Consider the following 18,050-nt stretch of genomic DNA (forward strand, 5'->3'; position numbering starts at 1 on the left):
AAAAACTATAATTCTATATTTTTTAATTTTTAAATAATCTCAAATTATAAATCTTTTTGTATTTTTTGTATTTAATATTTTTCTTTAATAGTATTGTTTTCATTTATTTATAATTTTATTTAAAAAAAATTCATTTGCGTATTACGTATTGTTGAGTTATCATAAAACTTGTTATTATTATTATTATTTTTCAAACTAACAATATCATTATGAATGCAAGTCATTTGATTCATATAGTATTTATTATTTGTTGCTGTGCAATCCAAGTATGGGTAGATATTGAACATTTAGAAAAAAACGTATGTAGATTTTTGATGTGTTTATAATGGATATAGAAAAAGTGAAAACATTTATTGATAACGTTATTTGTTTCTATCATAAAATCAAATGAAATTTCCTCACTTTTCCACTTAATATAACTTTTATGGAAGTACAAGTGCTTTATAATTTAAAAGCAATAAATCAAATAGAATTTCCTCACTTTTCCCGCTTGGTATAACCTGTATGGAAGTACAAGTGCTTTATAATTTAAAAATAGAGAAGTTGTAAATTTTATCTAATATGCCGTATGTAAGAATTATGATGATTTTTTTTTAACACCGACTTCCTTCTACTCGGACAGCTTGTAGCTTCTTTATTTATGTTCAATATTAATTTCTGGTAAAAGACAAAAACCCTAGGAAAATGCTAATTTTTGGTAAAAGACAAAAACCTTAGGAAAATGCGCTTGGCCAATCAGAAATTTAGAATTTGCAGTTTATAATCACTTTTTTTTAATCGCACAGCAAAAACCTTTGAAAATAGTGCACGCATGCGAAGGGAAAATAAAAAGAGGGGGGTTAAAAAAACATTAGTTCCACTGATAACAACTTCGTATAAAATAGCATGAAATTAATTCTCCATCCCTCAGAATGAATGAAGAACATTAAAATCTCTCATTCATTAATAAAGTTCTCGAAGTGCCGGCAGATTACAACCACGGCTCTATGCTCGTGTCGAATGGTGGCAGCAGACACTTTTTTATTTGTCTCCGCCTATCGGCAGACTGTGAATGTTGCACGGCTTACAAATTCACTGCATTGTCAGTGAGTCCATATCGATAGAGCACTTTTATATCACACAGAACGCAACCGACCCATTTCCTTGACCGAAACAACGAATTCTAGACTTAAGAATGTCACAATGCTGGACCATTCGAAGGAGATCAACGCAAGGCGCCATTCACCCAGCTTGACAACATCAGTAATTTTGAAGGGAAAATGAATTCAAATATGACAGAAAGGAATATAGAGATACAGCCCAATCAAGGCCACTGGGATAATCTTAATACCGACCTTAGACAGCCAATTTCTAGGATAGGTTTTGGTATTCAGCACCAATGGAAGGAAGCCCATAACCATTTTCATACTCATTTGAGCAATTGCATCAATCAATTCCATCAAAAAATTGAAGTACCCAGTGTGTTTCAAGGACTTGGACTGGCCTCAGGTCACTGCTGGCATACCCATTTGAAGAAAACATTGGAAACTGTAGGAAATGGATTGAAAGCAAGGAAAGACAAAATTACAGAGGGAATTCGATTGGGGTCTGAAGGAAATACATGGAATGCAGGCAGGGAAAGGTTTATAGAGGCCCTCCGAGTGGGGTCTCAAGGAAATACATTGAAAGTAGGGAAGGAAAATTTTAAAAACCGTTTTGAGCCTAGACACCTATTTGACCTGGCAATGTGTGCCGAAGAGGTTTCTGAAAGGTTGGATGGAATACCAGTCTACACAGTAAGCAATTCCGCTAATGAATTTGTTTTGGTTTCGGATATGAACAACCAGAGGTCTCTTGCGTTGTTTTGTTTCAGGAAAGAGGATGCAGACTCTCTTCTTTTCCAGGTGACTCTATCGTTTTTATTGTCTAGTACATTTCTTATATATTTTGATTAGCAAATATATGGTGAGTTTTTCGGTGGCTTTTAAAACGGCGTAAGATAAGAGCGAACTGCATTATTATTTTCCAAATGTGACTTATCACCGACAAAAACTCGCCAAATGTCAGCTGGATTTATTGGCTGCCCCGTGTTTTTGGGAGGATTTGAATATGGGTCACACTGTTATGATTGTCTTATCCCCCACACACAAAAACCTTGTCCCGTCTGCTGGGCATATGGGTTGCCTTATTGCAGTCGAGGAATTTAAATCCACGGGATGCCTTCAGTGCGCCCCTTCTTGTTTGGGATTTGTCCATTGCATTGAGTTCCTCGTCGGCTGCAAACCTGCGTAAAGGGTCTACCGCTCGTTCTTTGGGTGGGAAACTGAAAAATGTGAAGAATAAGGAACAATAAAATAGTTTGTTGGCTTCCACTATCGATGGTCGTAGATATTATTCTCTGGAAAACCTGTGATAGAAAGTAGAACTGGAGCGGTCCAGTTTTAGTGGAGAAGATTTTGAGCGGCTATTATCTTCCTTGTAGTTTGTAGCACTTGTTCAGATGGTCCATGGGTCCTTTTTGTCAAATGACAATATCTGTGTCATTCTTGTCTCCAAGAAACTTTTTACTGGTTGTTTTGAATACAAAATTATAAATTACTATATTTGAGAGCTGAGAGTTTAATATTTTCAGGCGATCTTGCTTCCTCAGATAATTTTAAGTACTCTGGATATTTTGTTTGGTAGAGTCTCTTTTGAATAGCTATTGAAATTTGATGAAGGAATCATAATTTTGAGTTCCATTTTAGTTTTGTCATTTGTGGATATTAATATAAGTTGTTCTTGCTTTCTCTTTAACTTTGTAAAGAAAATTGTCTTGTAGCGCTGCAGGTTAGCAGAAAAGAGCCAAGTTTAGGCAACGGGGCGAAGGTGGTTGCCGTATCTCTTAATAAGGCAAGGTCTTTTTCACAAAGAAATTATTGACAGTGCTGTGTTTTTGTGTGGGATGAATTTTATTGTGTGACTTTAAGATCCAATTGTGGTGAATGCTAATTATAATGCAGACAACACCTATACTCAATTATTTCTCATAATAAGTTAGCATCATTTTGTTGTTGTTGTAAAATTGATGTATTATAATAGTGAATACCAGTTCAAACCTTTTTATGGGGATGTTGAATCATATAGTAGGCATCGCCTACTGTATAAATGGAAATCAGACTATTGAACTTCTTACAGTTTGCAGAATGGGAATAAATTCTTACTGCAATCAGGTGTGAATCGGGATCCTCAGGTTATTGCAATCACCTGGTCTCTTATGAGTGGTGTATATCACCTGATGAGAGCTTCTCTGCTGTTGATTTTATTTGAACTGGGCTGTCCTGCTAAGGGTGGTTTAGCGATTGAGCCACTAGCTTCATCGTCTCATATACAAATGCATAAAGGAGGTTTAATTTAATTCTACATATTCAGTAATTATGGAAGATATCAAATTCTAACAGGGAAAAAGGAGTGAAATTTTAATTTTATCATAGATTTTACATTTTTCATGTAAACCAAACAATTATAAAGAACTCAATAGTTAATGGTTTTATAACTCTTAATACTAGGAACTGGTTTAGAACTCTTAGGCTAAAACTGTCCATAGATATAAATCCCGCAGACATGCATGATACAAATTTATAATTGGGCAATGTTCTGCTTGACATTGCATTTGTTGTATTGTTAATCGTATCTCTCTTCTATAGTTTTTACATTTTTTTGTGCTTCAGTTTCATACTGCTTGATGCAATTAATAAGGTTAGTTCTTAGTGTAAAAAAGTAGACTTCCAAAACTGCTTGTGAATGTTAGTGTTTTTATAATAACTTATCTGATTGGTAATGATCTGATAATTATGATATTGCTATCAAGATTCAACTGTGTAGTTATTGAGTCAAACTCATTAATCCATGTTTCATGAGTAGTGGTTCACAAGAACCCATCCCTCATGAGAATCTATTGTACACTTAGCACACATTTGTAATGTCCCTTTTTCAGATTGCCCTAAAATCACAAGTTCAATTAAGGCAAGAAATATAATGTAGTTAGAGCTATAACTATACTAATTAAAATGTTATTGATATAAATAAGCAGCAAAACAAGGGCACTGTCCCTACAAACAACAGCTTAAAGGGCATAAAGTTAAGACAGTAGCAGAACATTAACAGCCTACCAACATCAAAAACTAACCTTGAGCAGCATCAAGCATCATCAATTTTTTTAACCTCTGGAACCGTCCTTTTTCAGCAAGTTATCTAATCTATATAAAGCCTTTTCTTAAGCCCACCTAGGTCCATAAACAACATTATCAGTATCTAAAAATAATAAGTATAAAGACCATAAAAAATATCTGAACTGTTATATGTCTTAACATAGGGCTATCTATGGCCATAGACAACATTAACGGAAAAAACTAAAGGAAATATAAATCTAGCGAACATCCTTGAATTTGCAGTTAGCTTGGTGGAGGACATCGGGCCAATCTTCAGTAATGAATTTAGACAATTCCTTGTAATTTCCTTCATCACCTTCATCCATTCTCAGGATCTGTTTTGCAGGAGGAACAGGGAGGTGGTGAAACTGTATAACTGTATAACCCTTGAGTTAAACTTGGAAACACTCTCGAGTTTTCTTTCAAGTTCAGTGACTCTGTCCTTAACATTTTCCAGTTAATTAGTAGTGGTGTTGCATCTAGAAGAAGTCCCATCCTGCTGGATTCTGCAAATCCTTTCTATCCTCGGTTTTTTCGTTTTCTCTTCTTCCAACATCATATCGTTTGGGAGATCAATTGGTCCTGTTTTTATGATACAAATAAGGCAGCATATGTAACTGAGAGGAAGAGGGATCAGTTGTGTCCAACTTCTGAAACATAATCAACTTTTACCCTTAACCACAGATTTGAATAATGAATATTAAAACATAGATCCACAACACATCAACAACACATAATGCCAATATTTTTTTTGTGTGAAAAATCCTGTTAAGGGAAAAACCACGGTGGGGATGGAACCCACAAGATGATGTACTCTGTTAAAAGCACCATACCTTGTTAGGTGTATTACAAAGGGGAATGCACATGCATTCAGGCACATTGCCGAGATCTCACTGCTCAAATACAAGGGCTGCAGCCCAAAGGAAGGCTTACTTCCTTACAACAATTACATGTACTACAAACCACAGATCATGAACTGGATAATAATATCTTCAATATGCCAGGGTTAGTTCCATTGAAGTACACACACAACACATCATATCTCTGCCTCAATTGGAGATTCCATTCATGCCTTTTCGCATATCCTCATCTACACTCTCATCACACGCTGAATCACAATTACAAATGCATTCATCAATTTATACAATTCATCAACCTTTGAAACATCAACAAGGCTGGCTCAACCCTTAACACCTAGTTCACAAAAGTATAACCATACATGGTACAATTCAATGTGATCCAATGAATGTTGGCCAAGATGTAGAAGTGATCCAAATCTTCAACCTTGAACATGCTACGACTGCAATAATCACGCCTTGATTCTTCGCAATATGTTTCACCCTCACGTTGGCCAAGAACATGAAGAACATTAACTTCACAATAGTAAATCATCAAATGGAATCAGACAAATCAATGAAATTGAGCAACATGAATAGAACATGATCTAGAAATATCAGCAAGCACTGTGAAATGCCATGGTAACGTCTACAACAACCCTAACTCAGAATTCATCACCATCTTTGAACTATTCATCAAGAACACCAACATGAACCTCTGTCAATCAAGAAAATTAACTTGCAATCCTTCAAATCACAAACCAATCAAGTTAAGGACAAATGTTTATGTCCCATATGCCATAGGGTCCACATACCAAAATTATGCAATGACGAATCTCGTTGAATGAAAAACTGAAACACAGTCACCACTGAACATCTGAAAATACTTCTACCAGCTCAGAAACCAATAATTTGATGAAATCAAAATGTCAAACTCTGTAAATTGAAAGAAATCAACTATAGACATCCCTGAATCCAATCATATGTTTGCGGCATCTAATCTTCAATACAACAGCCATAACGAACCAAACATCTCACTGAACATCATAGGAACACTGTCTCAAATAGTAGGAATATGTTGATATCAATTACAAAACATCAATGCTAGCGCATATATGCATGATATTCCAACATTCTATACCGTCTGAAATAGGGGTAGAGCTGTCTTTTGTCTTAGAGCTTTCCGTCTCCTCTTCCTTCTCCCCTCCTTTGTTTGCTTTCTCACTTTTTGCTTTCCTCATTATTGTAACTTCCTCTAATGTCCCCACTACTGGAGGTAGCTTGGGATGAGTAATACCTGTAAATGAAATGTCAAAATTAAAGAATAACAAGTCTAACTTCAAAGATCTACCCCAATTTCTAACCCCAAACTTAAGGACGTCTCCATGTTGGGTTTCCTAACCCTTTGTTATTACATTCTCTTCTTTGGAGTGCAGCCCCTTAGGTTTCTTCTTCGGAGGGACATTCCCTATCATTGCCTTACCACATATGCATATGTTGACTCATCATAATATTTTAGCCATTTATCCCAGATTCTATACTACAAATGACTAGGGCACTCTAATTTCCCCTTGCTCACTAATGCTGATTCGACATAGAATTCTCACATATCAACATTATAGAGATTATATCCATCTAGGGTGTGTCGGGCAAATGAGAATTACATTCATCTCTTATACTGACATTAAAGATTCATCTCTGTCATGTCGGCCAAATGGGGAATTACACAAATCTCGAATACTAACACCAAGAATTTAAGTTCCATCTCTATTATGTCAGCCAAATAGGAATTTCACACATCTCTGATATTCACACCAAATAGTTTAAGATCATTCTCTTTCCTTCATAAGGGACTCTATCCATCTCTTCAGGAAATATTAAATATTTAAATAACCAATAACACTATCTATACATATTGTCTTTCATATGTATGCATTTTAAATGAATAAATGTAAATATATATATATATATATATATATATATATATAAAATTATTAACATATATGTACATTTCATTTCAAATAGATAAAACTTAATTTAATTATACTTTATATATATAGAGATACACCTTAAGAAGTTCTATGCCCACTTGTAAGTATTCGGTTATTTCTACCTTGTATGAGTTACTCCTTCCTTGACTTTGATTGCATAAGAAAGAGTTTGTCTATTTTAAGACTTCTTCCTTTATTCACTTTGTTCTTCTTCGGTACTTGTTATTCCACATTTCCATTGGTTTGACCGCTTTCTCATTTGGATGCAAGAATTCTTTCCAACGCTATCTTATTATAGCATAGATTATTGTCTACTTCTTATCTTCAGTACATATGACAATGTGTGATATGTTATCCCTTGTGTAGGGGGAAATTGGAATCAACCACCCTAACCACAAATGAAGGGGGAGAAACAAGATCACCTCCTAATGTAGGCCCGATTAACACAATAGAGAGTGTTAATATGTAACCTAATGCAAAAGGGTGAATTGCTTGGAATTACTTCTCCCTTACCTCCAATTTAAGAGGGTTTTTGAAGATAGATATGCAATTTGAAGCTGAATGTAAAGAAATATGTATTGAAATAGAGAAGGAAAAGAAATTGACATTGTGAAATACAAACTAGTAAACAGGCTATCAAATGATCTCTGAAAACAGCTGAAACCCATTGTCTTGACTAAAACCTGTGAGATCTACAAAACCTAGAAATCTTCGGCTTTCTAGCAGTTTCGACCTAAAGAAGCAGGGTCGACTTGGCAAGGCCACAGTGTGTCTCTGCTCAATAGTGTCCAAATGCGAAACTGTTTTTACATCTCCAAATTTCTGCGAAAAGGGTATCCAAATCTGCACTTTGTTTCGACTTCCGCAATCCACAACTTGTAAGTAAAAGGGTTTTTGTTATGTTGATGAGGGGCTTGCCTTGGTCAAACCCGAGTTTAGAAATTAACTTTGAAATGATAGAGAAAATAGAGAATGCTAGCAAGTAGTAGAAGTAGATCTAACATGAAGCAATGTAAATCTATGAATATAATCTTGAATTTAGATTGTAATCAAGTATGTGGATGCAATAGCCTTGACTCTGATGAAACCCTAAATTTTTGCAAAATTAGGGCCTCCAGCTGACAAATAATGCTGGATATTCGTGGTGGAAATATAATCATTGATGTCAAAGGGTTTTTACTAGCATGAACAAGATTGTTAACAATGTCAAAGGACAAGAAGGTTAACCCTAGAAAGGAGGAGACAACCAAAGATGAAAGATTGATTTTATGATATCCAATATTGAATCAGGAGTATTAGCACATATTCCCCTTGCTTGGTAAAATGATTAAACTGGAAACTAAGGTTTATGCATATGGATTGTACATCCAACATAGCATCCAAAACTATTCATTAGACCCATTTACTTAATCGATCAGGGATGTAAACTTGAAATGATGCCCGCAAAATATATGCTGTAAACCTCTTTAACTGCCATTTCTATCCTATAGATCTAAGAACAAAAACACTTAATCTATATGCAAGTGTAAGAAACTTTTAGCGAAGTAACATAAATGAAATACGAACAGGACTTTGTGCTGTTTGCCTTTGCTGCAAGAACAACCATTGGTTCTGTTACCAATGGCTGCAAGAACAACATAGTTCTTACTTAATTCTATCACAATGAAAGCTAATTCTACCAACTAGGTTCACTCGCCAAGTGGGGCCCCTTGGGTGAGTGAATGACTATAGACGTAAACTTCAAATACTAGAACACGGCAGTCACAACTTTTCTTGATATCTAACTCATAGAATAGTACAAACTGAAAATGATAGTCTATATCTGAAAAATGCTATTGCAATTACAAACTCCACTGAACTATATCCAGGGTCTGACTCAATAGCTTTATTTAAAGCAACTACAAAACTAACTTCCCTAAGATCTAGCTTCAACAACGAGAATTTAGTAACGCAATGAATTACAACATCATGGTACACATCTCAATGGAATGAGTCGTTCAGTAAATATAGGACATAATGACTTCTAAATTTGCGCATCGGTTGTTAGTTAAGTTGACCTGATCTTCAACAGTTCATAAATATCAGGTGGCCGCATAGGTGTGCTATTAATTCCTTCGTATGCATTCCTTTTGACTTATTCCTGCAACAAATTAGTACGCATGCAATAATTTGCAACACATTCTTTCCATTAATTCATGATAGACATTTAATGCGTATATCAATCTTTGCTCACAATACATAGCTGTAGGAACCTACCCTTTAAAAGTAAGAAAGGAAAAAGGTATGCACATCTATAATTTACACACATATAATCCCATTTCTATATATAAGTTTTAACCATACCAGTGTATCCAGGAAACTATATAATGTCATTGAAGTTATACAAAAGCAAGGCAGTTATAGGTTTATCCAGAGCATTATGGTAAAAAGTCTTTCAACTTAACCATGAAATACCCCATTAAAACCATAAAAACCCATAGACTTATGCCATTCATTCAGCCCATCCCTTTCCCCTGCCTATGATAAATTTGAAGGTCATACAGAATCCAAAATTCTCCACATGCATGATATTTAAATATTAAAGAGGAGAAGGGGGACTTGCAGACTTAATTACCTGCTCTTCTGAGTGGCTTTTAGGGGATGTATTGGATTGCAGTGCAAAGAATTACCGACCAGTGAATTCTCTAAATCTTGCAGGGATGTTGAAGCCAATTTTTTACTGATTGATAAGAAAAACATGCTCTTTTCCACCATGTTGCTTGTTGAACGGGGGTTTCCAGATTTGCATTCTAATACAATATGACCCACTTTAGAACATCTTCTGCAATAAAATGAAATATTCTCATAATCCAGCCCTTGCTTCCATAGTTTATCCTCCACTTTTAGTAAAATTTTGACAGGTAAACTCTTTGATGTATCTAGCTACACTTGCATCCTTACTGAAGTTGAATGAATGAACCTATCCATTTCCAGATTCAAAGCTAAAAGTTTGCCTACTGTATTCTTGATTCCTTGAAAGTATGTATGTATCTAGAACCGCAATGGCACATATACAAGCCTTATCTAGATTGGCATTACAGAAAATGAAGAAAATAATGTACTCAAGTGATGTGTTTAGTGCTGTGTGAAGAAATAAAAACAGTGGCAACAAACATGCAATCCCATCAGAGAACAATCATCGTAGGTATCCAGTCAGCTGTTCAAGTAAGTCAGTCTGATATAAACAAAGCATTTATACACAGTTAGCATGCAGAGTGAAAACAGAGTTATTCATCTTATTTGGCATCGTGATTTTGGTGAGATGATCCCATCATTAATTACACAGCAGTAAATAAGGGAGCAGCTACCACAAGAAGATTGTTATAAAAAACAAAGAAGGCATTGAATAGAGAACACAGCAAGTTATAGTGAAGTATACATGATCACCCTGATATATTCACGATAACAATATCATATGCAAATGCGCTTCTTAACATGCGGAGGTGAGGAATAATCATTGAATTCAAATCATTGGGAATTTTAAATAAAATATGTCACCGTCAAAGTATTTGATGTGTGGGAGTTGCACATGGATCACAACACATATGCAGTGGCATGAAGTTTTTGCAGAAGACAACGATTATGGACCGGATTTGAGTTAAGTGACATGCGCACAAATATTATAGATTTGTCATGTATCATGAGCACAGGTAATGAAGGAATTGTTTTTAAACATATGATCAAAGACCCTGAAAATGATATCTCTTCATCAAACGAATAAGACCTGCAGGTGAATAAAATACCTAAGAAGGTTCTGCATGTGCGAAAGATATTGACCTGCTCAGGAATGATGATTCTTGGAGGAAGATCATGTTTGGGCAAGACTCAGAATTTTTTATTGTTTTCTTCCGCCACTACCTTCAATCGAGACTACTGGTTTATGAAGAATCAATATTTTGCAATCCATGAATTCACTTGTCTTGATACGTGGCAACCATGGAGTAATTAACAAATAGGATTTTTAATTATGTCAGATAACCACGCTACGGGAGAGAACAATGAAATCAGTTTAAATTTTGAAAAGTCACATTGGTTGGATGTAAAAGTGACTATTTGGTATTATATAAATATAAAATGCAAAAGATAAGCAGGACATTGATTATTGGGAGAAGCAATAAGCAATTACGAAGAGCAGTGAATGAGAAGAAAATGAGATATAAAGAGGAATAAAATATTATTTGCAATTTGGATATGCTAATTATTGTAAATAACTAAAGACTATTTGTACTCATTTTACAAATTTAATGCAAGAGCCCTGTTTTGTTTATTATTCTTGAAAATTGAAGTTCAGAATATTCTTTCAGATTTATCCCCCGTGATTATTAATTTTAAAATTATTTGCTGCTAAAGTTGAAAAGTTGATTCCAATACAAGTTTCTGATCATCAGAAGTTGCATACAAAATGTTGTCTATGTAAATTTTGTCTAGTTGGCTTTCCCTAAGAAATTAAATTCAACTAGACTAAGGTTTGTATTGCTGATTGAAGCTTCAATCTATAAAGTAGTGGATGGTGTAAGTACTGTCATCTTAGGGTTGTATATAAGGATCTGAAGAAGTTTGACTCTATTCGCCCTAGGTAGAATAAGGGACTGGTCTGCATTTTATGTTGAGAAAATGGGTTAACATCTGAACTCTTGAAGTTCGATATTCCATCATATCCATAATATATTAACACTATTCCTTTCATTAAAATAACATTCATTTCACTGTCATCTTAGGGTTGTATATAAGGATCTAAAGAAGTTTGACTCTATTCGCCCAAGGTAGAATAAGGGACTGGTCTGCATTTTATGTTGAGAAAATGGTTTAACATTTGAACTCTTGAAGTTCGATATTCCATCATATCCATAATACATAAACACTATTCCTTTCATTAAAATAACATTCATTTCACAAACAAATATTAAAGCTTTCATATAACTTTTTTTTGATCGGTAAAAAGCTCATGCCCTTTTTGTTATATATATTAATATAATTTTTTCTTAAAATTTACCATGTTCAGATCTGAGAATCAGGGGAAAAAGAACAGGGAAGAAAATCCCCGGTATTGCTTGGGACCGAAGTCCTTATCTTTAGAATACAAGTGCCCCATTTATATCTTAGGGTCTTTAAGAAGGTATACCTTCTTTTACATAAATGTTGTTTATTTAACAAGAAACCCTTATTAGGGGATATGAAGATCTCCTTTATTACTTGGACATAACAAGGATATCCATGCTTTTATCGGTCCATCTTTTCCCCCATAGCCTTTTACGAGATGTGTAGTCCTATCAACTTAGTTTTATCCCCTTTTTTCAGACAGACTACAGTCTCACAACAAAAGGTTAGCTCGAGACATTTAATGGATACCAAATCTTGCTGCTGAAGTCTATTGGTTTTATGAGATACTTACTTTTAAATTCAAATTATTTACCTATAAATACTTTTCCTAACACAGTTTAAGAATGTGTTCTATTAAGGTTAAATGGATGAGATTTCTTTGTTTTTTTAAAATAATTCAAATCCATCTGTATGTTTTATGCCTAATAAGTTGTTCCATAATATCAACTTATCTATCCATCATTTTATTAATCCTTTTAACTTTTCTTGATTTAGCTTCGTGTTATTATCGTTTTAAGCAAAATGGATTCTAAACTCTAGTAACTTAATCTTTGATGAGAGCTATTTATGACACATTTTATGCCATATTTTAATCCATTTCATGTGCTTTTATACTTCCCTATTCCATTTCCATCCCATTTCATCCCATTTTGCTATTTTACGTTGTATATGGTTTAATATATATATATATATATATATATAAGTACTATTCAATATGGTTTTGGGGTTAAAATATGGAAACTTTATTATCGATTGCTTTTTACTAATCTTTACTACTGCAGCATGTTGATTTATGGATGCATATGTTCTTGTCGCCTATTTCACAAGTTCTTCCTGTCACATTTTGGACACAAATTGATATTCTTCCATCATGCATTCTTAGTTAATGGCTGATAAATCTTTTCACATATGCACACCATTCTTACCCGTGGGATTTAAGGGAGCCATTACTCCATCTTCTCGATAGTTTATAACTCCTTTTATACCTAATTAAAGGAGGGGAATCAATTTATATGCTGATGTATGATTAGAAGTTCTCGGGATTGCCTTGAGGTCCCAAAACAAGTCCCGGTTTTCGAAAATCAAGTGTGGATTCCAAAAAAACAAAGTTTTGCTGCGGAAAAGAGATTCCAAGTGTTTGAAGGAAAGGGAAAGGAGGACCCAAGTGAATATGTCCTTGGACCCAAGTGAATATGTCCCACCTCGAGCTTTGTGTCGTGAAATAGGAATACCAGGGAGGATTTATTAGGTCCTACCCCGATTCCGTCTAGGAGGAAGGAGAGATACAAAGAAAGGGGAGAAATGCAAATAAATGATGACATTGCATTAAATGGGTGCTGAACCATCATTAAATTGAGGTGCTTCCAATTTAAAGCAGTAAGGTAGTATATCCCCTAGTGAAGTCTTTCCTTTTCGACTCCCCTCTCATTTGTCTTATCGAAGGTAAGGGTTTGTTGTCCATATCGAACATGACGTTTCATTATTTTGTAATAATTGGATTATATATATATTAGTCCCTGCTAATCTTAAATCTCTTCATAACTTGCCATTTTTCAAATTACTACTATATTTTAGTTTCTTCTTATCATTGAATTATCACATCATGTAGCTTTTAACATTTCCATTCCTACACTTACTTTATGCCCATCCATAATGATTTGCTTGGGTGGGCACAAGGTAAGGTGACTACTGTAGAGTCGGTAGATACGACATTTGTGCAATGGGATAGGTATTTAACCTTGACTTTTAGCATTCTCAACTGCTTCATTCATAGAACTCTCCAATTACCAATAAAAAAAGTAAGGTAAATCCTAGTTTAGGTCCTGCAATGGTGGGAAATTATTTTGGCACAAGGGTGGTTAGTGGTTCAACTCTCACCAACCACTTTTCCAAACAACTTGCTAGATATATAAGGATAACAAGATATGTGCTCAACATGTGGTTAAGTGCACATTGTGGGGTGCATAGGTGTAGAGTACTAATTGGTTGTGGCAGGTCATGAGTTTGAATGTTCCCAAACAATTTTTTGTTTCAAACAAATAAACCAACTTGGATGATACTGCTACTTTGACACGATTGGACAATGAGATGACACGTGCCATGTGTCACAACTAGATTGACTATGCTGAATATCGGCTGAGGTCATGTTGGTGTTATTTGGTCAACCCTTTTCCTAGGTAACTTTGTCCGAACATAACTTTCTTGTACAAGCTCCATTTTCGAAACCAAACATAGTTCTGGAATTAGCACAATGAGTACTATGACTAGGAGCCATTTTTACTTGGATTTGAGGCAATCAATTTTTCTCATTTTTTCTTGTCTCCCGAGTTTGACTGTTTGACCTACCCAATTGCACATAACTTGAGCAAACAAGCTCCTTTTGAGCCCGTTCAAGTTGTGTTAGGACCAATTCGACAAGCTATTTATTATGATGCTATTTTTGTGAGATTTTGAGATTCTGAAATTTTCAGGTCTTCTAGATCCACTTGGATCACGTATCTGATATTGCAAAGAAATGTGGTTTGAAGAGCACACAATTATACTGAGAGGGGGGTGAATCAGTATAACAACACTTTTCTCAAAATAAAACTTTTATCCAAACAATAACTTCAAATGCTGAAATAAACAATAATGCACAGGAACACAATGACACAAAGATTTACGTGGAAACCCAATGCGGGAGAAAACCATGACAAATAATTGCTTTTATATAATCTTGTTCTTTTACATAGATTTGTAGGCTCCAACCTTCTTGAGGCTCCCGACCCCAATTTTCATGAGCACCGAATCATTGGAAGCTCCAAGTCCCACACTTCGCAAGCTTCAACTTATTGGAAGCACCAACCCCCACTGGTTGCCTTCGTGAGCACCAACTCACTACATACAAACTGCTTTTCCACCTTGTTAATGTTGCTTATCCCAACTGATGATGGATACTTGAATCTTTATTCACTTAGCTTTTTAATATTCTGATGTAACTTCATTTTATTTTTTGTCTCCACTAACCTTCTTAGATGTTCATTATCTTTACTTGTATCACTCCCTTTTTTATACTTCCATCCACAACCACTCAAATTCCTTATTCAATCACTCTTCACTTATACTTGCACTGCTCTCATACTTAATATTTTATTTCTTTTCCACATTTATTCTTATTGGTAACAACCTTTATTTATATTTGATAACATAAAAGAGAATGACTTTTCAAAGTCAAGAGTCATATCTCCTCCCTTTCCAATTGAGCTTCTTGATTTAATTTTTTTTTAACAAACATGACATATCTTTGTATTAGTTAAGTTTTAATATTAACCATTTTTGTAGTGGTTAATTCTGAATTTCCAATCCCGTCTCATTTCCTTGACAATCTGAATTTTGCTGTGAGGATATTGTGGCATCTTTTCAAACTGTATAATGACGAATGTCAAAAATGCCACTTCTTTTATAATGCTGCGACTGATGCCTGTACATCAGATGCTGCGAGTCCGAGCAGGACTTTGCGAGTCCGAGGCAAAGGCGGCCTTTCCAAGGCAAATCGCCTCTGGACTCTGACTCGGCCGAGTCCTGGCAGAGTACACGTGGACTCACTGAGTCCAAGGACTCTGCTGAGTCCTGAGCCTAGGACTCTCCCAATTTTTAAATTTTTTTTTTAAAATTTAAAAAGCTAGAGATTTGGAAGGTGTTTTTTTTTTCAGTGTATATTAATTCTGAAAATGATATTGTGGTATGTTAGGAATTTATTAAGGATTGAATCTTGTATCTTAAATCTTCAACTTTATATTATGTTATTCAGTTTTTTTCCTTAAGAAATTTGTTTTTATACTTATGTGATCTATGCAAAATTGTGTATGAGTGTTAAGTAGCTTCTATTTATCTCAATTATTGTGTATTTGATGTTAATTGACTAAATGATGCATGAAAAAATCGTTAAATCCTTAAAAATATTTGAATTTCATGGGTTTTTCTATTTTTCCGAGTCCTTGCCGAGTCCGAGTCCGAGTCGGATTTTGACTTTCTAAGTCAGAGGCGAGTTCGAGTCCGAGTTGGATTTTGACTTTCTGAGTCAGAGGTGAGTCCGAGTCCGATAACTATGGTTAACATGATGCCGTAAACTTCAATTGATGACTTACAAGGGCCGGCAATCTTATTTGTGTCTAGTCTTTACACCAATATTAATCGTATCTGGTCTTGCACTCTTTTTTCATTGCATTCATTTCCAGATGTTAAACTCGTCAAGACTCACTGATTTCTTTGTTATGTGTGACTTCATTGCGTCTGTATATACTTCAAATTCTGAACTGTTGGATGTTGCTATTCCATTCCAAGCTATTGCTGCATATTACACCGCTCATACACAATTCATAGGGCATTATTTTTCTTGATGCGATAATAATTGTTTGACTGGAAACCTAGAGTTGAGTTATTTCTGCATCTGTGATATGCTCATCACAACCATAACGAATATAATCTTTTTATTAGCACTGCATACTTGTGCGATTCCTATTATTAATGATATGTGGATCCTTTTCACTTTGGACAAATTGTTTGTTCTCTCCTGGCAGCATATGCATTGTTTGTAGTGACACATGGCTAAGGTCTTATCTCTGCGTAATAAACTAAATATCTCCGAATTTCATTTATATGTTGTTGTCACTGCTTTATCGTTCCTTCATAAAAATTCCTGTATATTTTCTTCATTAATATTCTTATCTTTTACTGCTGCTTCCAAACAATTTGTTTACTTTCCAAACATCTGATATGTTCTGTGCATTGTAAGACTTCAAATGTAACTTTGTTTTATCTGATCATTCCAAAGAGTTCATCATCATTATTTTGCGACTAGCTATTTTCTTTGAATCAAACTTTCAATACTTTCAATGCTCTCGTAATCTTCTTCCACACGATAATATATTTGATTTTATCATTTGACCATAGAGGATATATACATGCGTAAATATTATTGTTTCATCTATATAACTGTTCGCTGTATGTTTAATTATTTGTCTTTACTCAAATGCTCATTTCAATGAATTGTTGTTCTGGTTCATTGCTTGCTTACTCTTATTGAGATTCTTTGTCTAAATGATTTATAATTTCTTTAAACTGTCATTTTTTGTGTTTATTCTTTGTAGATGTCTTTGTAAACTTTCTTATGAAGGATAACATTATGATAATCACTACTTGACTGATTTTCAATTCAACCAATATAAAATCTGCTCTATAACTGTGAAGTCTTTTATTAGCACTAATTGTCATAGTGCTCCATCATATCAGTGGATTTCTTTCTTGACTCATCATTCTTGTATTGGTTGCCCCAAGGTTCATCTGATTACATTGGCACTTCTCTTTGATCACACTATATATATACACCATTTTCAACAATCTCAACTATAGAACTTTGACATCAATGACTATACTTTCATCACTGTTGATAACTTGAAATGTTGTCTTTGTTATACAGGCTGTTTAATATGATGGCAATGTGTCATGTTCCTATTGAAAACACTAACGATAATCTATTCTTTAGAAATAGTTTTTAATAATAAATAATTATAATACAATTAGTGGATGAGTACTATTTTAATATGACTTATTATTAATATATTATCAATGTAACAATAAAAAATAAATTATATTGTACTATTATTATAGCGCATCTGTTATCTGTGTTATCACCGTTGACCTCTAACAAATGATTTAGTGGTAATACATGAGAGTAACTGACTCCAGAGACGAGCGTATGAATTGTGGTACGCAAACAATCCACAGTTCATAAGCATTCAGAAACTTACATGTATAAATGACAGCGATCATAAAGGTGGTCAAAGTAAGAAAATATGTGCATATAAAAGACTAAATTCTATATGAGAGACTCACCGTTAATCAAAGATTGTGAACATCCGTCTCTAAGAAACATG

General features: G+C 34.5%; 1 protein-coding gene across 2 annotated transcripts in view; it reads left to right on the plus strand.

Annotated features, from left to right (window-relative positions):
• The first annotated feature begins 904 nt into the window (after positions 1-904).
• Positions 905-18,050, plus strand: part of TIC22-III (Tic22-like family protein) — a 167,130-nt gene continuing 149,984 nt past the window's right edge. Inside the window, exons 1-2 of one of the 2 annotated variants that reach the window (XM_089804366.1) lie at positions 905-1,883; positions 2,809-2,871. In XM_089804366.1, coding sequence (XP_089660492.1) covers positions 1,260-1,883; positions 2,809-2,871 — 687 coding nt within the window. In that variant the 5' untranslated portion in view covers positions 905-1,259. The remainder of the gene's footprint in view (positions 1,884-2,808; positions 2,872-18,050) is intronic. The other variant, XM_089804367.1, reaches the window with a different exon arrangement.

Source organism: Cupressus sempervirens, chromosome 10, assembly GCF_028749045.1.
Source record: "Cupressus sempervirens isolate cs-2001-9-10 chromosome 10, ASM2874904v1, whole genome shotgun sequence".
Taxonomy (NCBI): domain Eukaryota; kingdom Viridiplantae; phylum Streptophyta; class Pinopsida; order Cupressales; family Cupressaceae; genus Cupressus; species Cupressus sempervirens.